The following is a 26,474-nucleotide window of genomic DNA, read 5'->3' as shown; positions in this document are numbered from 1 at the left end:
GGCAGTAAAGCAGGCTTAGAGGAAAGACATTGCTTAGGAAAACTATTGGAGCCACACAGCCTGCTCCATCCTTCCTGCTGCTGAACGACTGACTTTCCTCTCCATTCCCAGTTCTGAGAAGAGTCTTCAACTTGATTGATTGATTGATTAATACTTTATTGTCATCTGGCAGGTCACACTGAAATGATTTGCTTGTCTACCCAAGGTATGCAAATAGTCACTACATAAAGGCCGCTGACAAACCAACCCAGTCCCCAGCCACGGGCTCCGGCAACTCAGGGGCCGGCCGTGGGCTCCGGCAACTCAGGGGCCGGCCTCGCGGGCTCGGCAGACTCGCAAGGCCCGTCGACCTGTGAGGCCCCAGCTCCGACCAACCCGCGGGTCCCCGGCTCCGACCCGCAAGGCTCCACCCAGCAGGCTCCTCGGCGGCTTTCTGTGAGGCGTCCTGAAATATTAACTCTGTTTCTCTTCCCACAGATAGAGCCTGACCAACTGAGTGTTTCCAGCATTTTCTATTTTCATTTTGCTTGTTAAAAGAAACCATTTTTTCAGCCCTTAATACTTATCCAATAACGGCAGATTTAATTTGCCACTGTGGCGGTTCCTGGGGAGTAGGCCACTCCCTGGTTTATCCCCCCAGCACTTGATGGACAGGTCCGGAGGCGGCTTCCAGCTACGAAGATAAGATCAGGGATTTTTGGCGCAAGACCAGTTTTCAGTCTCTCACTGAAGCGGAGAGTAGTGTGCCGTGCTCATTAAAACCTCTACAGAATTTGCCTGGCATCTCGCCTACATTCCTGGCTCTCTCACACTCCCGCTACACCACAAGTATTCAAATTAAGATCCCAACTGGACCTTCTGGTTACTGAAGATTACAGCACAACGTGGAACAAGACTCAATGTGGTTGTAATATTGCCAGAATTAAAGCAAGTCAATTTTCTGGATGACAGCCAGCTACCCTACACTGAATAATGGCATCAAATGGAAATACAGGCATTCATAGAATATAGAACAATACCGTACAGGAACACGCCCTTTGGCTCACAATGTGCCAAACACGATACCAGGTTAAACTAATGTCCTCTGTCTGCAGATGGATTGAATCCTTTATTTGATGATCCTTACCTGGCTAGGCTAGATGCAGGAAGATTGTTCCCGATGTTGGGGAAGTCCAGAACAAGGGGTCACAGTTTAAAGATAAAGGGGAAATCTTTTAGGACTGAGATGAGAAAAACATTTTTTACACAGAGAGTGGTGAATCTCTGGAATTCCCTGCCACATAATGTAGTTGAGGCCAGTTCATTGGCTATATTTAAGAGGGAGTTAGATGTGGCCCTTGTCGCTAAAGGGATCAGGGGGTATGGAGAGAAAGCAGGTACAGGATACTGAGTTGGATGATCAGCCATGATCATATTGAATGGCGGTGCAGGCTCGAAGGGCCGAATGGCCTACTCCTGAACCTATTTTCCATGTTTCTATGTTTCTATGTTTCTATCCCTCCATTCACTTCCTGTCCATGTGCCTATGTAAAAGCCTCTTAAATGCTACTATTCTATCTGCCTTCATCACCACCTCTGGCAGCCTGTTTCAGATACCCATTGCCCTCTGTGTAAAAATATTACCCTGCACATCTCCTTTAAATGTTGCCCTTCTCTCCTTGAAGCCATGCCCTCGAGTCTTTGACATTTCAGAACCCTGGGACACAGGTTATGACTGTCTATCCTAGCTACGCCTCTCATCTATATTACTAAAAGTCTGTTCTTGACCGGTTTTGGCTTTCTGTGCTGCGATTTCCGAGAGTACGCCGCTACCTATGGCCGTCATTTTTGGCCACCTCGCTCAGAGCCCCCCTCCGCCGCATGTGTGCCGAGGATTTTTCCCGTCAATGAAAATTGACAGAGATATTAATGTTTTTACAAAATTCCCCATTCTCTATGCTGCCCCTGCTGGAGGGAGGGGGAGGGACTATAAAACCAGGAAGTGGTGTGCCTCAATCAGTCTCTGCAAGTGGTGTGCCTCAATCAGTCTCTGCAAGTGGTGTGCCTCAATCAGAGCTCTGAATGACACTGACAAATGTCTACAGCACTGTGAGTACCCTTAATTTGGTTTGAAAATGGAAATATGGTTAGAGGTAAAAAAGCACTGCCTGCAAATGGTTGTTTGGGTTTGGGTTGAAGTAAAAAGGCACTCTCTCTCCCCCCCCTCCCACTCTCTCTCCGCCGCTCCCTCTCCTCTCGCCCCCCCCCCCCCCTCTCCTCCCCTCTCCTCCTCTCTCCCCCCCTCTCCTCCTCTCTCCCCCCCTCTCCTCCTCTCTCCCCCCCTCTCCTCCTCTCCCCCCCTCTCCTCCCCTCCCCCCACTCTCCTCTCCCCCTCCCCCCCTCTCCTCTCCCCCCCTCTCCTCTCCCCCCCTCTCCTCTCCCTCTCCTCCCACTCTCCTCCTCTCACCCCCCTCTCCTCTCCCCCCTCTCCTCTCCCCCCTCTCCTCCTCCCCCCCCCCCCCCTCTCTCCCCTCCTCTCTCCCTCTCCCACCTACCTCGTCCCCCCCCCCCCTCTCCTCCCCCCCTCTCTCCTCCCCCCCTCTCTCCTCCCCTCTCCTCCCCCCCTCTCCTCCCCCCCATCCTCTCCCCCTCTCTCCTCCCCTCTCTCCTCCCCTCCCCTCTCTCTCTCTCTCTACCCTCTTTTTCTTCCCCTCCTCCCCTCCATCCCCTCCCCCACCGTCCCTCCCCTCCACACACCCCTACCCCCTTCCCTCCACCCTCCCTCCCCTCCCTGCTCCCCACCTCTCCCCCGCCCCTCATCTCACCCCCCTCTCAGCACCCCCTCTCTCCTCCCCCTCTCTCCTCCCCCTCTCTCTCTCTCTCTCTCCCCTCCTCCCCTCCATTAGCGTGAGTGCGGGGGGGGGGGGGGTAGTTAGTGTGTGACGCTGCATGCCGCCTCCCCCCCCACAACCGCACGTTGGGGGAACAGACCCAACGGGTCTGCACTTGGTCTAGTAATTTTATATATTTCTATCAGGTCTCCCCTCACGCTCTGACGCTCCAGAGAAAACAATCCAAGTTTGCTCAACATCTCCATATGGCAATATCCTTTAAACAGGCAGCATTCCAGTTAACCTCTTCTGCAATCTTTTCAAATGTGAAGCAACAAATGTCCTACAAATCTGCAATGTGACTTCCTGACTTTTATACTCAATGTCCAGGTAGATGAAGCCAAGCGTACCATATGCCTTCTTTACCACTCTATCTACTTGTGTTGAACTTTCAGAGAGCTATTGATTTGGACACCAAGAACCCTTTGAATGTTAAGTGCCTTGCTATTAACTGTATACTTTCCCCTTATATTGGACCTCCCAAAGTGTAACACCACACACTACCTCTCGTAAACGCTATCAGCCATTTCTCCGCCCATTTCAATCCCGCTGTATGCCTCGACAGCTTTCCTCATTGCCTGCAACTCCACCAATTTTGTTGTCGCCTGCAAACCTGCTAAGCAACCCATCTGCATTGATCATCCAGCATAGATCCTTGTGGAGTTTCACTGGTTATGGGCCCCCTGAACAGAATAACCCCCTCCCACTGTAACATTCTGTCTTCTATGAAAAGATCCATTCACAATGGACCCCATGCATCGTAATAATCTGGATCAGCCTACCATGCCAGACTTTATCTCAAATCCATGCAGTGAACATCCAATGCTCTACCATCATCACTCATCTTTGTCACCACCTCAAAAAACTCAATCACGTATGTAAAATATGACCTGAGGTTAGGCTGTTCTTAATCAGCCCATTCTCTTCCAAATCTGATCCCGATTTCAGCTGTGGCAAAATATGTTTTAACTTGGTAAAGGATCCTTGGGAACGGAGACAAGGTCCAATAATCTGACCAACAGACAAACAGATTGAAGGACAATTAAACAAACACACACACCCAGGATCTGCTTGCCTGTGCACACAATATTGCCTGACCTTATCCTTTTAAGTATTAAAAGAGCAAATTAACTGTGAAGTAATCCACAGATGAATCCAAACCCTGGAACAGAGTGGAAACAGGCCAATCATTCAGACTACAGAGAGACAATCTACAAAGGATTGAATCAGATCTAATCAAACAAATTACCGAGCCTTAAAAAGCAATTATACAAATCAAACAAACCTGTCGAATAATAAAGAAGCAAGGCACAAAAACAAGATATAATCAATGTTATCTGCTGAGATAATTTATGTGCAAGTTAATAAATAAAGCTGTGATTTTTGAAGTCTAAGTATTCATCTCAATTTGTATTTTATAATACCGTACGATACGATACGATAGAACTTTATTTATCGCAGGAGGGAAATTAATCTGCCAACAGTCATAAAACACAAGATACATGAAATTAAAGTGACGAGTTGAAAGGATTGGGGGTGTGGAAAGATTTGGGGAGGGGGGGGGGAAGTCAGTCTACCCCACGACACAAGTCAAGTCAAGTCAGTGGGAGGAGTTGTACAATACAATACAATACAATACAATTTATTGTCATTTGAGCCTTAGTGAGGCTCAAACGAAATTCCGTTTCCACAGCCATACAAACAAAGACAATTTCCTACAGACATACACACAATTTAATTCACGCAAACATCCATCACAGTGAACCCACTGTGATGGAAGGCAAAGTCTTTTCTCTCCCCTGTTCTCCATGTCTCTCCCGATGTCCAAGCTCCAGGCGGGCGATGATAAGTCCCACGGCCATTTTAAGCCGTGCCGGGCGATTTACGGCCCCGCTCCCGTTCTTAAAGTCACAGTGTTGGAGCCCCCGGCGGGCGCTGGAATGTCCCACGGCCATGAAGCCGCGCCGGGCGATGTACGTCCTGCTCCGGGTCGTTCCAACCCCGCGACACGGGCTGGAGAAGTCGCGTTGCGGGAGCTCCGGGAAGCGGTCTCTCACTCCACCTGGACCCGTGAGCTCCCGATGTCCCAGTCCACCGGACCTGCGGCTGCGTTGCTGGAGCCTCAGAGCCCCAGGAGTCGAGTCGCAGCAGCGAGTCACCACCGCTCCCCACGCTCCGAGGCCGACCAGCCCCACCCCACGATGGTGAGTAGTCCGCAGCTCCGCAGTCTCCCGAGCCCCCGGGTCGTTCAGGTTGGAGGCCGCTTCACGGTGCTAGGCCCCAACGACAACGGAGACCCGACAGGGAAAAGGTCGGGTCTCCCGGACAGGGAAGAGATTTTAAACAGTTTCCCCGCCCCCCACATATACACAGTTAAAAACACGATTAAAAAACACAAACAACTACATTTAACTAGACAAAAAATTAAAAAAAGACAGACAGGCTGTAGGAGCTGCTGCAACGGGTGAGTCGTGCCGTACAGTTTGATAGTCACAGGGAAGAAGGATCTCCTGTGGTGTTCTGTACTGCATCTTGGTGGAACTAATCTGTTGCTGAAGTTACTCTTCAAGTTGACCAGTGTGTCATGGAGGCGGTGAGCTGTACTGTCCAAGATGCTCCGCAGTTTGAGGAGCATCCTCCCCTCCAAGACCAACCTCCCATGAATTCAACACCGCCCCAGGACAGAGCCAGCCTTCCTGATGAGTTTGTTAATCCTGTTAGTGTTCGCAGGCTTCGCCCTGCTGCCCCAGCTCACAACAGCATAGAAGATGGCACTGGCTACCACCAATTGATAGAACCTGCGGCATCTTACTGCAGACGTTGAAGGAGCTGAGCCTTATCAACTTCATTCGCAGCAGTTTGTTAATCCTCGGTTCTCGGTTAAGAAACAGCCCAGTAATACATCTGTTTTACTTTTTATATTATTAGAAATTGCTAATTTAATTCCTGGATTTTATTACAATTATTTAAATGTGAATTTCCAAACCAGAGAGCATTCGTGAAAATATTTCTAATTAGTGCACACCTCATTTAAAAGCAGACATACATTTCCAAGTTGTAATTAGAATAGGATCTACATGAAAGAGAATAGGGCTGATGTTCATATAACTTGTACCTGGGGGAACAATGATTCCCGACTGACAAGTTTAGTAAGAACAATTGGCTGCATGCCGGTAAGTTATAAGAGAGGTATTTTAATAAGGGATAAGATATACATGCATTTAGATGGGTAGATTGATTAGAGATAGTCAACGTGATTTTGTACATGGGAGGCTGTGTCTTATGAACCTCAGTGAATTTTTTGATGATGTGACTAAAAACGCTGATGAGGGCAGAACTGTAGATGTTTTATATATGGATTTCAGCAAGACATTCATCAAGGTTCCGAAGGTTAAGCTGATTTAGAAGATTAGATCGCATGGGATCCAAAGAGAGATAGCTGAATGAATAGAAAACATTGGCTTCAAGGAAGGAAGAATGGTGGAAGGACGTTTTTCAGACTGGAGACCTGTGTGTAGTGGTGTGTCTGAGGGTTTGGTGCTGGAGCCATTGTTCTTTGTCATCTATATCAATGATTTGGATTACAACGTCCATAGCATAATTAGCAAGTTTGCAGATGATACTACAGTGTTGGGCAGGTGGGCTGAGGAATGGCTGATGGAATTTAATACAGAGAAGGTGTTGGGTTTTGGGAAGTTTAACATGGGGGGGAGCTACAGTGAACGATTGGATGCTGGCGAGTGTTGTGGAGCAGAGGGATCTAGTGGAGCAGGTGCATAGTTCTTGAAAGTGGCGTCATAGGTGTATAGGGTGGTCAAAAAGGCTTTTGGCACATTGACCTTCATCAGTCAGAGAATTGAATATAGAAGTTGGTAGATAGACACAAAAAGCTAGAGTAACTCAGCGGGTCAGGCAGCATTCTGGAGAAAAGGAATAGGTGACGTTTCGGGTCGGGTTGAAGCTGGGCCTCGACCCGAAACATCACCTATTCCTTTTCTCCAGAGATGCTGTCTGACCCACTGAGTTACTCCAGCTTTTTGTGTCTATCTTCTGTTTAAACCAGCACCTGCATTTTCTTCCTACACATAGAACTTGGGAGGTCATGTTACAGTTATATAAGACGTTGGTGAGGCCACATTTAGAATATTATGTTCAGTTTTGGGAAGCATGTTATAGGAAAAATGTTGTCAAGCTGGAAAGGATTTAGAGAAGATTTACCAGGATGTTGCTAGGACTTGAGGGACTAAGCTAAAGGGAGAGGTTGAGCAGGCTAAGGCTTAATTCCTTGGAGTGCAGGAGGATGTGGGGTGATCTTATAGAGATTTATAAAATCACTAAACTAAATGGTACCCATTGGGTCCCAGCATTACACTACTCAGTCACTCAAGCCTGTTGTGCTGGCAGCTCACTCACTCACGGCTATTCCTTGAAATTCAATTTCAAGCAGGGTGCAAGGCCACCAAATTCAAGTGCAGTTTCTTACCACTTCTAGCAGGGTGCAAGGCCACCAAATTCAAGTGCAGTTTCATACCATTTCAAGCAGGGTGCAAGGCCACTAAAGACAGCAAGTCGTGAACTCGTCCTCCTCCATCTTGCAGAGACTGAGCCATGCTCACACTTCTGGGTTTTATAGTCCCTTCTCCCTCCCACCATAAGGGGCGTGGCCTTCATGGCATGATTGACAGGAGAGAGAATCTCAACATATTTTAAACACTACTAACACTTTTATTTTTCATCGATGAGAAAAATCCTCAGCACCTTTTGAGCGGAGGGGGACTATGAGTAAGATGGCAAAAAAATCACAGCCGTATGTGGTAGTTTTTTTCTAAAATAAATATAAAACGCAAACAGGAAGTGGTCAAGATTAGACTTTATATAGAAGGCAAGGGAACTTTAATTAGGCAAGGCAACTTTAATTAGGCAAGGCAACTTTAATTAAGCAAGGCAACTTTAATTAGGGAACACAGCTTTAGCATTTCCAAACCAAAGGCAACACAGCTTTAGCATTTCCAAACCAAAGGCAACACAGCTTTAGCATTTCCAAACCAAAGGCAACACAGCTTTAGCATTTCCAAACCAAAGGCAACACAGCTTTAGCATTTCCAAACTATATTTTCAAACCACATTAAGGGCACTGACAGGTCAGTAAAACCACTCACAGTTTAGTAGATGTGTTCAGTGTTATTCACAGCTCAGACTGAGAGACGTAATCCTCTCGGTCCCCCCATCTTGCAGAGACTGACTGAGGCACTCAACACTTCCGGGTTTTATAGTCCCTCCGGAAGGGGCGTGGCCTTCAGGGGAGACAATCTCAACATTTTTTAAACACTAATAACTCTTTTATTTTTCATCGATGGGAAAAACCTTCTTGTCCTGCGCTGCGGAGGGGGATTCTGAGTAAGATGGCCGAAAGTCACAGCCGTAGATGGCAGCATTTTTCCTAAAATCAATATACAGAACAACAGGCAGTGGTCAAGATCAGACTTTTAGTAATATAGATGAGAGGAATCGATTAGGTAAATGCAGAGTCTTTTGGTCAGAGTAGGGGAATCGAGAACCAGAGGACATAGGTTTAAGGTGCGGGTGGAAAGATTTAATGGAAACCTGAGGGGTAGCTTTTTTTACACAAAGGATGGTGGGTACGTGGAACCAGCTGCTGGAGGAGGTAGTTGAGGAAGGTGCTATCGTAATGTTTAAGAAATATTTAGACAGGTACATGGATATGGCAATTTTAGAGGGATATGGGCCTCAAGCAGGCAGGCGGGACTAGTGCAGATGGGGCATGTTGGTCGGTGTGGGCAATTTGGGCCAAAGGGCCTATTTCCACGGTGTATGACTATGACTCTATAACTATATTTGATGTGGGTTTTTTTTAAAGTCCAAATATATCACATCAACTGGTTTACCTTATTCTGTTGGCGATAACCTCAAAAAATTCCAATAGGATTTATCAAATCTATTTTTTATCCATATTGACTTTGCTCAGTTCTATAATTTTTTGAAGTGACCTGTTCCCATGTCTGTAATAATAGACATCTTTCACACTTTATTTGTCATTGGATCACAACGCCAGAGACCCAGGTTCAATCCTGACCTCGGGTGCTGCCTGTGCAAGTTTGCATGTTCTCCCTGTAACTGCCTTGGTTTCCTCCAGGTGCTGACGTTTCTTTCCACATCTCAAAGACGTCTGGATTTGTAAGTTAATTAATCTCTGTAAAATTGTCCCTAATGTGCAGGGAGTGAAGTAGAAAGTAGGATAACTTAGATTCAGTGTGAAGAGGTGATCGATGGTTGACGTGGTCTCTGTGGACTGAATGGTGATGTTTCCATGCTATATCTGTAAAACTACAACTTCCAATGTTATTTCTAACCATCTGCACTGTACCATTTATTATAATCAGTTATTCCGGAACTGCATCCTACTTACTGCAAGGAATCAAGATGTTGAACTGTCATTTCAACGGGGATAATTTGCACAAAATATCTGCTCGGTTCCAGACAAGGCAAGACTAGAAATTAATTCAAATTAACTTGGTGCATACACTTAAAGGTTCTATTTTAATATCACTTTGGTAACCCAGGTGAAGATGTATTGCATCAATCATGACTAAACTCCCCATTATTAATTTATGATGGTCTATGCGGCTGTCACCAGACATTGGAAAGAATTTGCTATCACTAAGAGATGTTCCAATTTACTCCTTGTATGTCACTGTATTTCATGTTGTTACTTGTGGGCGGAGCACCGAGGCAAATTCCTTGTATGTGAATACTTGGCCAATAAACTTACTTACTTCCTTACTTACTTATTAATACGTTGTGCTCCCAACTCTGGAGCCCTTTACTCATGTTGTACCAACTTGATGACGTTTTTTTGAGCAGTTGCTGGAGGTGATTGCTGTGGATAGGGTGGTGGATGGTGGCTCCATGGACTTTAGTTAGGTTGTTGACAATGTCCATCATGGCCGGCTATCGAGAAGAATATGACGCGTGGGACCCATAGTCTTATTAAATTGGATTTATAATTGGTTGGCCATAGAAGGCAGAGGGTGGTGATAAGTGGTAGAGGGGAGCTACACTGACTGGAGGTCTGTACCACGGCTATTCCACATGGATCAATCCTGGCTCTTCTGTCATTTGTTATATATATAAATGATTTATATGAAATCACAGGTGACCTGATCAGTAAGTTTGCATGTTGGTGGAATTGTGAATACTGAAAAGGTTGTCAAACGAGACAACAGAATATAGATCAGTTGGGAAAATGGGCAGGCAAATGGTAGATGGAGTTCAATCTGGACAAGTGTGAATTATTGCTCATTGGGAGGTCAAATGTAAATGGAAAGTATGCCATTAATGCTGGGCTCTCAGGAGCATTGATGTACAGAGGGATCTTCAGATGCAAATCCATAGCTTGCTGAAGATATCAGCACAAGTAGCGGGAGTGGTAAACATAGAAACATAGAAAATAGGTGCAGGAGTAGGCCATTCAGCCCTTCGAGCCTGCACCTCCATTCAATATAATCATGGCTGATCATCCAACTCAGTATCCCATACCTGCCTTCTCTCCATACCCCCTGATCCCTTTTGCCACAACGGCCACATCTAACTCCCTCTTAAATATAGCCAATGAACTGGCCTCAACTACCTTCTGTGGCAGAGAGTTCCAGAGATTCACCACTCTCTGTGTGAAAAATGTTTTACTCATCTCGGTCCTAAAAGATTTCACCTTATCCTTAAACTGTGACCCCTTGTTCTGGACTTCCCCAACATCGGGAACAATCTTCCTGCATCTAGCCTGTCCAACCCCTTAAGAATTTTGTAAGTTTCTATAAGATCCCCCCTCAATCTTCTAAATTCTAGCGAGTACAAGCCGTCTATCCAGTCTTTCTTCATTAGACAGTCCTGCCATCCCAGGAATCAGTCTGGTGAACCTTATCTGTACTCCCTCTATGGCAAGAATGTCTTTCCTCAGATTAGTAGACCAAAACTGTACGCAATACTCCAGGTGTGGTCTCACCAAGACCCTGTACAACTGCAGTAGAACCTCCCTGCTCCTATACTCAAATCCTTTTGCTATGAATGCTAACATACCATTCGCTTTCTTCACTGCCTGCTGCACCTGCATGCCTACTTTCAATGACTGGTGTACCATGACACCCAGGTCTCGTTGCATCTCCCCTTTTCCTAATCGGCCACCATTCAGATAATAGTCTACTTTCCTGTTTTTGCCACCAAAGTGGATAACCTCACATCCACATTATACTGCATCTGCCATGCATTTGCCCACTCACTCAGCCTATCCAAGTCACCTTGCAGCCTCCTAGCATCCTCCTCACAGCTAACACTGCCCCCCAGCTTCGTGTCATCCGCAAACTAGGAGATGTTGCATTCAATTCCCTCGTCCAAATCATTAACATATATTGTAAATAGCTGGCGTCCCAGCACTGAGCCTTGCGGTACCCCACTAGTCACTGACAATTTTTTTTTACGCAGAGAGGGGTCGATGCCCGGAACCCGCTGCCACAGGAGATGGTGGAAGGAAATATTATAGTAATATTTTAAGAGGCATCTGGACGGACACATGAACAGACAAGAGATAGAGGAATATAAACCATTTATGGGTAGATGGGATTAATTTAATTGGCATCATGGTCAGCATAGATTTCTTGGGCCTGACCCTGTGCTATATTCTTCTATGTTCTATGTCAGTATGTTGGTATATTTGTTAAAAGTTAAAAAAATCATTCATGGATTGTGGATTGTTTTGAATATAGCGATTGACGCCATTTACAGGTAGCAGAATTACACTGAATAGTAATACATGAAAGTAATAAATGGAACTGAATTGCTATAATCTCTCCATGTGATCAAATGGACAAAAATAAGGAAAGGGTTTCAGAAATTCAAAACACTAGCATTTTGCTTTCATTCAAATGCTTGTATGACCTTTAGTTCTATGCAATTGAGTAAACGCAATCAGAAGTGGAGGTGCTAGCAAATGGAGAAAATATTATTGGTTATGACGTGTTTGACAATCTGCGTAATCTCCTCCCCACTCTCGAGGACTGGAGATTATACATAACCTCTCACCCTGACTATTTTTAGTAGCAGGAATGGTGAAGTACTTTACTGATAAAACAGAGACACTTGAGCTGCCTAGTGTTAAATCTCTTCGGAATTGATGCAGTACGATAAGATTTACTTTGAACTGCATATGCAGAGCTGGTGGAGAGAGGCAATAAAGCTGAGGGAGGAAACTATCTTTAATCCCATCAGAATAACCATGACAAAGCACATCAAGTTCCCCTGACAACAGAAAATATATGGAATTTGCAAGCAAAGTGTAAGTAGAATAATCTTTGCATAAGACTGTCCATTTTTCCAAACTGTCACAGCAAATGAATAAATTACACCTGCAGTGAGATTAAAAAAACATCACCAGCAAGACGTCCAGTTGGCAGCATGGTGGCACAGCGGTAGAGTTGCTGCCTTTGTGCCAGAGACCCGGGTACGATCCCGACTATGGGTGCGGTCTGTATGGAGTTTGTACGTTCTCCCCGTGACCACGTTGGTTTTCTCTGAGATCTTTGGTCCCACACTCCAAAGATGTACAGGTTTGTACGTTAACTAGCATTGGTATAAATGTAAAATTGACCCTAGTGTGTGTAGGGTAGTGTTAATGTACAGTATATCGCTGGTCGGTGTGGACTCGATGGGTCGAAGGGCCCTTTTCCGTGATGCCTCTCAAAACTAAACTAATCTAAACTACTACTGCCTTTTGAGTTTGATCTCTTCGGAATTCCCAGAATCTGGCAATTAGGAAGATAGCCCATATAAAAAAGAAGTGAGTGGAAGAGGTGAGATAGGAGTTGCTGGGTGATGGGTGGAACCAGGTGTGGTGGGAGATGGTGGGCAGATGGACTCAGGCTTCAGTAGGTGAAGGGGAAGTTAGAGGCTAGAAGATGATGTGGAACCACATAAGAGAGGGATGGTGGGCAAATGAAGCAAAATGGGGAAGGGAATAGGAAAGGTAGCTCCAGTCGAACAAATCCAGATGGATAGATGTGTGGCTGACGACTGAAGGCAATGAGGTGTAATTTCTATGGCTGACATTAACAGTGACCACCAATACAAGTGATGAACAGTGAGGCATTCCTGCAACAATTCCTGGATATATTGACTGTAGCATATGTCAATTTTACTTCGGAGTCACGTGCGTGACTACGTGAAGGAGCCCCATTCAGCCGCACGTGCGTCATTACGTCAGACTCATTGGTGCAGGCGACTGGTTGGGGCAGCAGGAGCTCCTCCAGCGCGGTAAGTTTTAAACTCAAGAAAGGTAAGCTTGTATTTCTTACCTGTTTTGTTCCTTGCAGGAACCTCTTGTTCCAGAGGCTTCCTGCTGGAGGATTCGCGAGGCCCGACGAGGGAACCAGCTATGGGCTGTGGGGAAACCCCGATTCTTGCCGCAGGAGCGGATAGCTGGGTTGTCGGGTGCCGCGAAGTTGGTTGCTGACGGGTGGTCAGTGGCTTCCAGGCGCTCTGGGTGCCGGGAGGGTTTCCCTCCGATAGGCACATAGACGCTGGGGTTCCCGGGGAGGGGACCTCCAGTAGGCCGGGTGCCAGGAGGGCTTTCCCTCCGATAATAAAGATTAATGCTGGTGTTCCCGGGGAGGGGACCTCCAGTAGACCGGGTGCTGGGAGGATTTCCCTCCAAGATAAATATTTATTCTGGGGTTCCCGTGGAGAGGACCTCCAGTAGACCGGGAGTCAGGAGGGTTTTCCCCCGATATGTATAAATGCCGGGTGTCGGGAGGATTTTCCCTGATATACATATAGAGGCTGGGGTTCCCGGGTAGGGGAATCCAGTAATTATGCGGCTTTCAGACCGCAGGGGTCCCCAGGAAAGGGGTTAAATGGACCGGAACGGTCAGTGCTGGTGCCGGTAGGGGTTTTCCCTCCAGTAATATATAAGGGTGCTGGGATTCCCGGGGAGGGGAAATCCACCTGCTATTCGGTGCCCAGACCGCAGAGGTCCCCAAGATTTGGGGTAAATCGACCCAAGTGGTCAGTCCTGGTGCCGGGAGGGTTCCCTGCCGTAAAATTAATAATGTGGAAGTTGACCAGGATGGAGCCTTATTGAAAGGAGGCTCAAGATAGATACACCATAACATCAGGAGTTGTGTCAGTGCGGGACTATGGGAAAGTCCGCGCCAGCAGCAGGGCTGCTTAAAGGGGATGCTGAGTATATGGCAGTGTTGGGCAGACGAAACAGCCCGTGCCAGCAGCGCCTTGTAACAGGGCTGCATAATGGAGATGCCGAGTCTATGGCAGTGCAGGCCTATTGCTCTAGGCCGCGTCAGCAGCTCCTTGTAATAGGGCTGCTTAAATGTATGGCAGCAGCACCTGTAGAAGGGCTGCATGATGTCTCCCTCATGGAGGAGGTGAGCTTACCGGGGCATTTTCTGACCCTGAAGGGTGGGTCTGTTGGAGAGGCTGCACCAGCAGCACCTTGTAGTAGGGCTGCTTAATGTCTCCCTTATAGAAGAGGAGAACATGCCGGATCAGTGTAAATCTGATGCCGAGGCAGAGGGTATAGCATGGAGCATACCTCAAGGGATGAAGGGCACGTGTCAGAGGTACGATTCCTGACAGCAAGGTTGCCATCACAACACAATGCAGTGAACACCGCTATCAGGGGACGTTAGAGCCACCCGCCGAATATTCTATTCAGGTAAGACCTATTCCACAGGCAAAACCTGAAGGGCGAAGCATAAACTGTTGGACAAATTAGGCCAACGACGAGTAGGATTCATAGTTTAGGGGAAAACGCACCCCACGGCTTCATCGGCAGGAAACGGTTCACTGAAGCTGGTAGCAGCATTAAAGCTGACCAGAGTTACTCTACAACTAAGTGACCATGAACAAGTTGGTAAGGTTTACAATTGGTTGTGCAATACACAAATGATTGAGACATTGTCATCTAATCAGAGGCATTTTAACCAGGTAAACTGGACAATACTAGTATTCCAAGAAGGTTGGAATTTGGCCAGAAGAGTGTTGAGCCAGGTCCAGTATTTTAGCCAGGTTGCCTTCGAGACAGGCTCGGAGATATGGGGAATTGTCTTTCAAGGCAAGGTCAGAATTATGGCAAGAGTTGTCTTGGGACATGTGAGAATTATCGGAACCGGGACAGAGTTGCCGTTCAGGGCAGACTCGAAATGATGGCAGGCGTGGCATGTTCATTATGAAAGAAGGGTGATCAATCTGATTTCATAGGGTTTTCCATGTACAATGATCATCAGAGATATTTGAAGGCATTGCTATGATGAGGCAATTTAACAGTATGATAACAATAAATCATTCAAAGGACTACTCAGAGTTCAAAAACACTTGTGATGTATTGTCTGGATTATATTTTGATGCTGTATTTGATTAAAATCCACTCAGTCTCAAGCTACTTGAGAAATTGTTCTCTCCTATCCAGGTAAATTAGGTTGTTATCAAAGGGATCACAGGCCAATTATCAAAGGGATAGTTGGCCTGTGACTCCGCCCTGGGCAACAGATTGGAGTCAATAGAAACCTGAAACAGCCTTGTTGTTATAAAGCAGTTTCTATTCATTAGACTAACTGGCAATCTAATAGATGTGATGCAGCTGTGCAAGTGGGAGATCTGACAGCATGCTTAATGGCAAACTATAAGGGTCATGAAGGTCATTGATAATACAACTTTGCTATTACCAGCTGAAGCTAATATAGTCACTATGATGGACAAATATTATTCAGCATTGCTCCAGTAGTTGATCAATAAATATGTCATTATATTGCAAAATGATGCTATGGCTTAAGGTGGGAAAATGCGAATGTCATCTCTAGTTGGAGATTTGCATGAGTTATTAACTCTTTAGTATTGGTATCAACTATCTATAGACCCTAAGTGCATTTTATGGGTTAAAGAATGATTGAGTTAATATGCGTAGGTGCATGCTCAACTTCATGTTGATACACTATGATGTGGCATATGATAAGCGCGAGGGTGCAATCAGGTAAAGGATCCTGTAATAGGTACATAATCTCATTTGCCACTGGAGTATCATTAAGTACAGATCAATGACAACACAGAATGGGTGTTGGACCACACAGTATTTATGAAATTCTGATTCAATGCAACACCAAATATGGATATGTTGTTTTCATGCTAATTCAAAGGTTGCAAAAATGTATGGCCTAACAGTGGCGAAGGATACATTCTCGCTACAAGCATGAGGAATGGTCTTTTATGTCTTACTCCAATTTGCTTTATGAGTCAGGTCTTGAAATAAAGTCATCAAGAGCCGGTTTAGGTTCCAGCTGTGGAATTGACCTATGCAGTTTGATTCCCGGTTTGTCGGGAATAATAATAATGCAACCTTATATGGCTTGGGAGGTCAGCCGTTGCATGATAAAATCAATATATGTTCTACAGATTCTCAATAGACTGCTTACGGCTTGGGTTGTCACGCCTATTTTTGTATGTATTCACAGTGCTGGAATGGTGCCAAAAAGCGGTACTTTGCTGCTTCAGGAGATGGGAAGCGTTTGTTTAATGCTCATGTTACATTTAAAATGGTACAGATTCTGAGCTATTGCAGTTCATTTAAATGGTCTTTGATAATATTGAGTTATAGGATCATTAACTGTGCCAAGGTGCTTTCCATCAGACTTACTGCAGCTAACGAGGTCCAAGTTGTTGGGTTCACCTCGGATATCGAGTTAGTAAAGGATATCTGTTACACAACTTTCCCACGTCAAGTACAATGCAGTATGGGAGATTGACATTGTGTTAACACTATTTCACCAGGGGTTTCCAGCTACATTCTTAGCTTTGATCGGACCTCATTAGGTAGTTATCCTCCTGGCGCTGGTTAGCGCAACAGGTCACTCGCTACATTATTGTGACAGGAGAGGATGATTACATCTGCAAATATATGCATAGTATTTTATGCTATAATTAACTTAAGCAGTGCAGTAGGGGTGTCAGGCCTCAAAATAGTTCAAGACATACACAGGGACCTTTCGTTATGTGAGGACACACATATACAACAATGCGTCAAGGTCACCAAGAGCCTTTGAGACTGAGCTAACTATGATTGTTAGTTACAAAAGACGTTATAAGAACCTATCTGCTCAGATCTTGCCAGGTGTTAAAACGGAGTTGAGTTATGCAGGAGTAGATACTGATCCGGATCTCACTCCACCAGGGCTGCTATAACTGCAGCAGCAAGGGTTAATTACGTTCCGCTGGACCACATCCTAACGGCTGTAGCGTGGTCAAACGAACACATTTTCAAACATGTTATAATAACCCGTTGCCAGACCAGGGGTATTTCTCAATTTTATTTTATGTTCTGTCATAGGTTCCATCCGGATGAGAGATGTGACTATTGTTATTGCTTATTTAACAGCATCAGCATGTTTAAATCTATGTCATGACTGTATGTATTATGAATGTTTTCCCTCATTTGTCAATGGGGCAGTTGTGGTTGTGTAGACTTGTTTCTCACGGCATGAAATCACAGAGCTTTGAAATCTTCACGTAGTCACTCACGTGACTCCGAAGTAAAATAGTAAGATTAAACGAGAACTTACCGGTTTGAAGTTTGAACTTTATTTTATGAGGAGTTACGATGAGGGATTACGTGCCCTCCGCTCCCTGCCCTCGTTAAGATAATCTGGTAGTTCTAGTCTTCTTTCATCTTACTATCATACTTCAGTCACTATTATCTGTGATTTCACACTGCTGCTTTGAAGATTGACGCACGTGCGGCTGAACGGGGCTTCTTCACGTAATCCCTCATCGTAACTCCTCATAAAATAAAGATCTAACTTCAAACTGGTAAATTCTCGTTTAATCTTACTATTATTTGACCTTACAGAACTCGTTCAAATTTATGGTAGAGACTCTGATGTACTGTATCTAGTATTAAACTGACATTTTCTCTACCTTTAATAAATAATGTTCTAGCTCTCCATCATAAACCTACCAAGTTTTGGTTTAGTTCTGAAAATAATTGCTCAATGTAAGCCTCCTGTATGCCACGGTGTACTTGACTACTGCTGGAAGGAAGGATGAAGAACATCGATATATATCCATTTACCCATTCCTTCTCGCCATAGATGCTGCCTCACCCGCTGAGTTTCTCCAGCATTTTTGTCTACCATCCATTTATCTCTCAGAAACATGATGAACAATTAGAACTTTGTGAGGCTATATGTATTGATGCACGAACAACATCAGAACAGGGACAGTTTCTTCCCAGCTATTGTCTCCACTTTCACGGACAGTTTCTCCCCAGCTGTTGTCGCTAGTTTCAGAGACTGTTTCTTCCCAGCTGTCATCCCCAGATTCAGGGACAGTTTCTTCCCAATTGTTCTCAAGCAACTGAACCGTCCCACTACAACCAGAGAGCAGTCCTGAACTACTATCTACCTCATTGGAGACTTTGATTGGACTTTACTGGCCTTGTCTTGCCTTAACCGTTATTTCCTTTATCATGTATCTGTACACTGTGAATGGCTCGATTGTAATCATGTATTGTCTTTCCGTTGACTGGTTAGCGCGTAACAAAAGCTTTTCACTGTACTTCGGTTCACTTGACAATAAATAAACCAAACTAAAATAAAACAAAGCAGGGCAAAACAATCTTTCTAACTCAAACATCCCTTCAGGATGTCTCATAACGTTTTATAGTCAGAAACTTAATCTGAAGGGTGTTCACTGTTGTAAATTAGGAAACATTACAACCAACATTACAATTCAATGACCAGCCTGAAAGCATTGCCACATTGTATAATCCCAATGTCAATTGGTATGTTTAGTTTATTTTAGTTTAGAGATACAGCATGGTTACAGGCCCTTCGGCCCACCGAGTCCATGCCGACCACTAGTTCTATGTTATTCCACTACACATTATGGGCAAGTTTACGGAGGCCAATTAACCAACTGAAATCTTTGGAACCTGGGAAGAAACCAGAGCACCCAGAGGAAACCCCTGTGGTTTACAGGGAGAACATGCAAACTCCACACAGACAGCACCCAAAGTCAGGATCAACCCGGGTCTGTGGTGCTGTGAGACAGCAGGTCTACCAGCTGAGCCACTGTGCTGCCAAATAAATATATAAATTACCAGTACCACAGCCTTGGCCTTATTTTGCTTGCATCTACAGAAGGTTCCAAGGCTGTGGAAAACATCTTGCCTGGTACCTGTCCCAAAGAAGACCCATCCCACTCACCACAATGACTACAGACCAGTAGCGCTCACTTCACATATAATGAAGACATTTGAGAGACTTGTCCTTTCCTACATCAGGACTAGTGTGTCAACTCAAATGGATCCTTTACAGTTTGCATATCAGCCTAACATCAGTGTCGATGATGCCCTCATTTACATGCTGCAGAGGGTGTACACACATTTGGACACTACTGATGCATCTGTAAGGATTACATTTTTTGACTTCTCAAGCGCCTTCAACACAATTCAGCCCCGACTGCTAGGGGAGAAGATGGAGAAGATGAAGGTGGATCCATTACTGGTACTGTGGTGTTTGGATTACCTTTTCCTCAGACCACAGTACGTGCGCCTACAGAACAGTGTCTCGGGCACCATCTTGAGCAGCACAGGGGCTCCACAAGGAACTGTGCTGGCTCCATTCCTGTTTACCATCTACACAGCGGATCTCCAATATAACACCAACAGCTGCTTTTTGCAGAAATTTTCGGATGACACAGCTGTTGTCGGCCTCATCAAAGGGGGCAATGAGGAGGAGTATAGAGACATAATAAGTAACTTTGTGGAGTGGAGTGCACACAATAACCTCCATCTTAACACCACAAAAACCAAGGAGATAGTTGTGGACTTCAGGAGGGGGAGGAGGAGGACTCAACCAACACCAATCACCATTAAGGGCACTGAGGTGGAGGTGGTTGCTAACCACAGGTACCTTGGTGTGCAGCTTGACAGTGAGCTGGACTGGAAGTGTCATATGGAGGCGGTGTACAGGAAGGGACAAAGCCGACTGTATTTTTTAAGGAGGCTGAGGGCATTTAACATCTGCCAACCCCTACAGTGCAGTGTCTACCATTCAGTGGTGGCCAGTGCTCTGTTTTTTGCTGTGGCCTGTTGGGGAGATGGCGCCCGCATAGCGGACAAAAACAGACTGGACAAGCTGATCAGGAAGGCCGGCTCAGTGGTCGGGGCTGAGCAACGAACGGTCCAGCAGGTGGCAGAGGCCAGAACTCTGAACAAACTGGGTTCAATAATGACCAACCCCACTCACCCACTCCATGCCCTGAAGGTGATCAAGAGCAGCATCTTCAGTCAGAGACTGATTGCACCAATGTGCAAAACTGAGAGACATAGGAAGTCTTGTATACCAGCTGCTATAAGGTTATATAATGCGCATAAATAACTGCACTTTTTTTCATTCATTGTATTTTAACTTGTATTTTAACTTGTATTTTAACTTGTTAAGTATGGAAGCTATTTGAGGAAATGTGTGGTGTTATGTCTGTCTTGAAGCTGTCATGGCACTGTAATTTCCTGTAAAGGATTATTAAAGGTATAATCAATCAATCAATCAATGCTATTCAGGCTGTCAGGATGTAACAGAATGCCCCGAGAATCAGCTCGTGGCCCTCAATTGCTTACAACCTAGAGGAGGGGAAGAGTGTAATGTCTCCAAGTTTGCCGATGGCATGAAAACATGTGGCAAGGCATGTCACGAGGAGGATATTGTGACTATGCACAGGGATATCGATAGATTGGGTGAATGTTGAAAAACTTTGCTAACAGATTTGAATGCAGGAAAATGCAAGATCATGCACTTGAGAAAGGAATCAAAAAGCTGACAGACATCTTAATGGAGAGAGATTAACGTGAAAGATGCGCAGAGGGCTGTGTGTGTCCTTGTGCATGAGTCACAAAATGTTAGTAGCGAGCCGCAGTGATTAGGAAGATATAGGGCTTATTGGCCTTTATTACAAGAGCAGTGGGGTTTACAAATTGGGAAGTACTGTTACAATTGTACAGGGTAGTGGTGAGGCTGCACTTGGAGCGCTGTGCACAGGTTTGGTCTCTATATTGAAGAAGATAACTTGTAGCACTGGAGACAATGTAAAAGAAATTAACCAGAATCACATCTCACCAAAAGAGATTTGTTTCCGAATGACTCAGAATCAGAATCCAATTCATTCCAGAGATGAGAGATGTCCAATCCAGAATAAATTAAATGTGTATTCTTTGTAATTTAAAGGAATGAGGGAAAATCTTATTGAAACATCTATACATAATAGGACAGATTCTGAGAAAATAACACTGATGGGAGATTCTAGAATGAGGAGTCGTAAATACTGGATAATAGGCAGGTTATTTAAAACAGGTTATTTTTAGAGATACAGTGCAGGCCCTTCAGCCCACTGAGTCCGCAACGACCAGCGATTCCCCAACGTATTCCCTACACACACTAGGGACAATTTACACTTATATCAAGTCAATTAACCTACAAACCTGTACGTCTTTGGAGTGTGGGAGGAAACCGATGATATTGGAGCAAACCGGGGAAAACATACAAACTCTGTACAGTCATAGTTCAGATCGAACCCAGGTCTCTGGTGCTGAAAGTGCTGTAAGGCAGGAACTCAACCACTGTGCCCAAGTTGATTTGTGATTCATTCTTATGGAGGATGGTGATTCAAGGGAAGGCAGTGGTACATGGAAAACATTTATTTTTGCAAAGGGTGATTAAAGTCCATACCCTCAAGGGTCACGAAGGCGTGCTCATTGGAGATATTTAAAACAGAGGCATATAAATATTGGAAAAATCAAGGAATTAAGGATGATGGGGAACTGGCATGGATGAAAAGCAGGGGCCGGGGGCAGATCAGCCATGATCATACTGAAGGGGCAGGACAGGCTGGAGGGGCCAAGTGGACAGCTCCTGCTCCTATTTCCATGTGATCTTACGCAATGGATATTTTGAGATCAGACTACATAAAGGAAAATGTTGCCAATTACTTTTAATAATCATTTTATCTTTTCCACTAAATTTAATTAAATGAAATATTGCAACCCAAGTAACCAAGGAAACGTTTCACCAGCTAGATATCTTGAATATCTAAAAAAGTTCTCATTGCTGATGACTGAAATTACCTATGGCATTTTCCGTCTCCTTCGGAGCAGCAGACCAATTAACAACATTGATGAATATCATGCAACTCTCAGCATGAAGTACATGTAATCACACGGATATGAACTGAAATGATTTGTGGTCACTGTCTTACATTTTTCACTAATTTCTGTGTGCCTTTGTCATTTTAGAAGAGGCAAACTGCACGACATCTAGGGTTAGATCCTCCTTACCTCTCTCCCACCTCATTGTGTTATACCAGATGTTGACCCAGATACCCACATCATTTTCACCCAGAGAGTTGTGAATCTGTGGAATTCTCGGCCACAGAAGGTAGTGGAGGCCAATTCACTGGATGTTTTCAAGAGAGTTAGATTTAGCTCTTAGGGCTAACGGAATCAAGGGATATGGGGAAAAAAGCAAGAACAGGGTACTGATTTTGGATGATCAGCCATGATCATATTGAATGGCGATGCTGGCTCAAAGGGCCGAATGGTCCACTCCTGCACCTATTGTCTATGTTTCTATCAGCACTTCACTGTGGAGAGATGGTGAAAGCAAGCCAAGCCTGGAGGGAGAAAGGAGAAATATTGCAGGAAGAGACAAGCCTGTGGATCCTGGTACCCAGCTGAGTAAAACCGTCAGCAGAAACAGTCTGAAGGCTTATCTTTCCCCTGACAAATGGAGAACAGAAGGGAAGAACATATGGAAGGTTTACAGGGACGGCACGGTGGCACAGCTGGTAGAGCTGCTGCCTCACAGCGCCAGAGACCCAGGTTCGATCCTGATATCGGGTGCTGTCAGTGTTGCACGTTCTCCCTGTGACTGCGGAGGATTCCTCCGGTTGCTCCACTTTCCCCCTTCACATCCCAAGGACGTGTGGGTTTGTACTGTAGGTTCATTGGCTTCTGTAAATTACCCTTAGTGCACGGGGAGTGGATGTGAAAGTGGCATTACATAGAACTAGTGTGAACGGGTGATCGATGGTTGGCCTGGAGTCTGTGAACTATGGGGCTTGTTTCAACGCTGTATCTCTAAAACTCAATACAAAAACTTTACCATCAAATAAACAGGAGTGAATATTTGACTTGCCTTGTTCCATGTCGAATTCTTCCACCGTGTTGACAAAGTGTGGCCTGGAGTAGAAGTTGTGAGGGCCTGGTTGCTGTAGACCACCCAGGCTGTAAAAGCATTTCTCAGTCATGGCACAGTTAGCAAATGCACGGCGGCTCGGGATACAGGGATACTTGGTCCAGCTCTTTGTTTCCAGGTCCAAGGCCTCAAAAGCCGTCACTGGAAGCTTACCCTGTCTTCCTCCTGATAAAACAGCAGCACGTTATTAAGTTTGGACAATGTGACCCATGTTCAGACCGCTGTCAGAGAAATGTTATCATTTTAGGGACATAAGGAGTTACAGATTCAGCAAAACACAAAGTGGTGGACTAATTCAACGGGTCAGGCAGCACTTGTGGAGGGAATGGACAGTCGATGTTTCAGGTTTAAGACTGAAGATTTTGGTTTTAGATGTCGCTGGGGTGGGGTCACCTCGCTGGGGTGGCAGCGGTAGAGTTGCTGCCTTACAGCGCTCGAGACACAGGTTCGATCCTGACTACAGGTGCTGTCTGTACGATGTTTCTCCTTGTGACTGTGTGGGTTTTCTCCAGGTTCTCGGGTTTCTACCCACACTACAAAGACGTATAGGTTTGTAGGTTAATTGGCCTCAGTAAATTGTAAATTGTCCCTGGTGTGTAGGATAGTGTTAGTGCATGGGATGATCACTGATTGGCGCAGATTCAGTGGGCCGAAGGGCCTGTTTTTTGCTGACTGTTTTCATCTAGTCAGCAAAAAAGACTTTGTGATTACAATCATGCTGTCCACAGTGTATTGATACAGGATAAAGAGAATAATGTTTAGTGCAAGACCAAGTTCAGTACAGATGATTAAAGATAGTCCAAAGGTTTCCCATGTGGTAGATGGTAGGTCAGGACTGCTCTCTAGTTGGTGGTAGGATGGTTCAGTTGCCTGATAACAGTTGGGAAGAAACTGTCCCTGAATCTGGAGAAGTGCATTCCATACTTCTTGCCTGATGGCAGAGGGGAATAGAGAGAGTGACCAGGGTGCGACTTGTCCTTGATTATGCTGGTGGCCTTGCCACGGCAGCATGAAGTGTAGCTGAAGTCAATGAAAGGGAGGTTCCAGTGAATGAAAGTGCAGTGATGAAGATGTGTACATAGTTTAGGGGCAAATGTGGGCATTACTGATCCAGGCACACTCATGGTACAAGCCACATAAATCTACTCTTTGCTCTAACCAAGTGCTAGCAAGGTTGAATGTTGTCCAGTTGTGTCGGCTCTTATCTCATTAGTTATGCGGAGTTGCAATTGGCATCCGACCATAACTCCGATGGGAAGTTTGGAGCTGAAGGATGCCATAATGCTGATGTACCAGTTGACAAAGCTGGATGGATTTTCCTGTTCAAGCAAGGAACTGCAGATGCTGGTTTACCAAGGAATGACACAAAGTGCTGGAGTCACTCATCAGGTCAAGCAGCATCCCTGGAGAACATGGATAGGTGATGTTTCAGGTCCCGACCCGCAAAGTCACCTATCCATGTTCACCAGGGCTGCTGCCTGACCAGCTGAGTTACTCCAGCATTTTGTGTATTTCCTTGAGTTTTCCTGCTTGCCTTGAATAGGTCAGCGTTCCCTGTCACACTTTAGAATGGTACTGACATGGAAAAGATGGCATGGGGAGGGCGGGATAGGAGGAGCTCGCCAGAGTGGGACTCACCACTTTTCTACACGTGGGGGCAGGAGTCACGTGTGTAGACTGGAGTCACGTGTGGGGGCAGGAGTCACGTGTGTAGACTGGAGTCACGTGTGGGGGCAGGGATCATGTGTGTAGACTGGAGTCACGTGTGGGGGCAGGGATCATGTGTGTAGACTGGAGTCACGTATTGGGGCGGGGGATGTGTGAGGGGGCGGGGGTCATGTGTGGGGGGCAGGGGTCACATGATTGGACTGGGATCAGTTGTGTAGATTAGGGTCACATGTGGGAACTGGGGCACGTATGGGGCTGTTGGGGGCACTTTGACCTGTTTGGTTGATGGATGATGCCAACACTGCCCAATATGGCAGTAATGAATGTATAGATGCTGAGGGTTTAGGATTGAGGTGAGTGGGAGGGAATGGGGATCGATGGTCGGCATGGACAGGTTGGGCCCAAGGGCCTCTTTCTATGCTGCATCTCTAAACTAAACTAAATAACTAAACTAAGCCAGAGTACATTAGTCTCTTCCCTCACCAGCAAATCAACATCAGCAATGTAATTTGACCACTTCGACCAAATTCCCCGCCCCTCCAATTTGTCATCATAGCCAAAATTCTTCAGTCCTGTAACATTTCAGCAAAGCCATTTGAAAATACAATGAAAACACTGATCAGTAATGATACAAAACACAGAAAGTATCTGACCATTCACCCTGCCAAACGTGTGTGCTTTACCTAGGACAAAGATCTTGTTGCTCTTGAGGAAGGCAGAGGCAGCGTACTGTGGGGTCAGCATCGGTGGCAAGGGCTGCCAGTGATCTCTGTCTGCTTCGTAGACGCGTACCAGTGCCTGTGGGGCGGCCTCCAAGCCCATCCCTCCCAGAGCGTACACCTTGCCGTCTGTAACAGAGAGCGCAGTCAAAGCACGAGTGCAACCATGCGCTGACAACTCACAGCAGAGCCACAATGTGCTGGAGGGAACTCAGCGGGTCAGGCAGCATCCGTGGAGGGAAGAGAGAGATGACATTACAGGCCAAGACCCTTCTTCAAACTGATTGTAATGGAGGGGAGAAAGCTGGAAAATAGAGGTGGTGGGGGGGGGGGGGGGATTGTGGGACAAACGATACGATACGATATAACTTTATTCATCCCAGGAGGGAAATTGATCTGCCAACAGTTATAAATACTCAAAATACATGAAACATAAAATTAAAGCGACGAGTGGAAAGGCTTGGGGGTTGTGCAAAGATTGGGGAGGAGTTGTAATGTTTGTAAAGCCTGTCCCACTGACTGGCAGAACCAACTCTTTTATCTCCTTTATCACCTGCTCCACCAATAAGACCACAAGACATAGGAGCAGAATTAGCCTCTTGAGTCTCCTCCACCATTTGATCATGGCTGATCCATTTTTCCTTCTCAACACCCCTTTTCCCTGCCTTTGATTCCCTTACTAATCAAGAACCTCTGCTTCAAAAATACCCAATGAATTGGGTTCCATCGCCATCTGTGACGATGAAGTCCACATGTTCACCACCCGCTGCCTAAAGAAATTCCTCCTCATCTCCATTCTAAAGGTACCTCCGTTTATTCTGAGACTGCGTCCTCTGGTCCTATACTCCCACAACTGGAAACATCCTCTCCACATCCATCTGCCGATCCAATCCACA

The 26,474-nt window shown here is 45.5% G+C and overlaps 1 protein-coding gene across 3 annotated transcripts in view; it reads right to left on the bottom strand.

Annotated features, from left to right (window-relative positions):
• Window positions 1-26,474, bottom strand: part of klhdc8b (kelch domain containing 8B) — a 133,089-nt gene that overhangs the window by 55,338 nt on the left and 51,277 nt on the right. For 2 of the 3 annotated variants that reach the window (XM_033037327.1, XM_033037326.1), the window contains exons 3-4: window positions 25,543-25,707; window positions 23,132-23,356 (exon numbers count right to left, since the gene is read on the bottom strand). In XM_033037327.1, the coding sequence (XP_032893218.1) occupies window positions 23,132-23,356; window positions 25,543-25,707 (390 nt within the window). The remainder of the gene's footprint in view (window positions 1-23,131; window positions 23,357-25,542; window positions 25,708-26,474) is intronic. The other variant, XM_033037328.1, reaches the window with a different exon arrangement.

This window comes from Amblyraja radiata, chromosome 18 (genome assembly GCF_010909765.2).
Source record: "Amblyraja radiata isolate CabotCenter1 chromosome 18, sAmbRad1.1.pri, whole genome shotgun sequence".
In the NCBI taxonomy this organism is placed as follows: domain Eukaryota; kingdom Metazoa; phylum Chordata; class Chondrichthyes; order Rajiformes; family Rajidae; genus Amblyraja; species Amblyraja radiata.
This window is presented reverse-complemented; position numbering and strand designations above follow the sequence as displayed.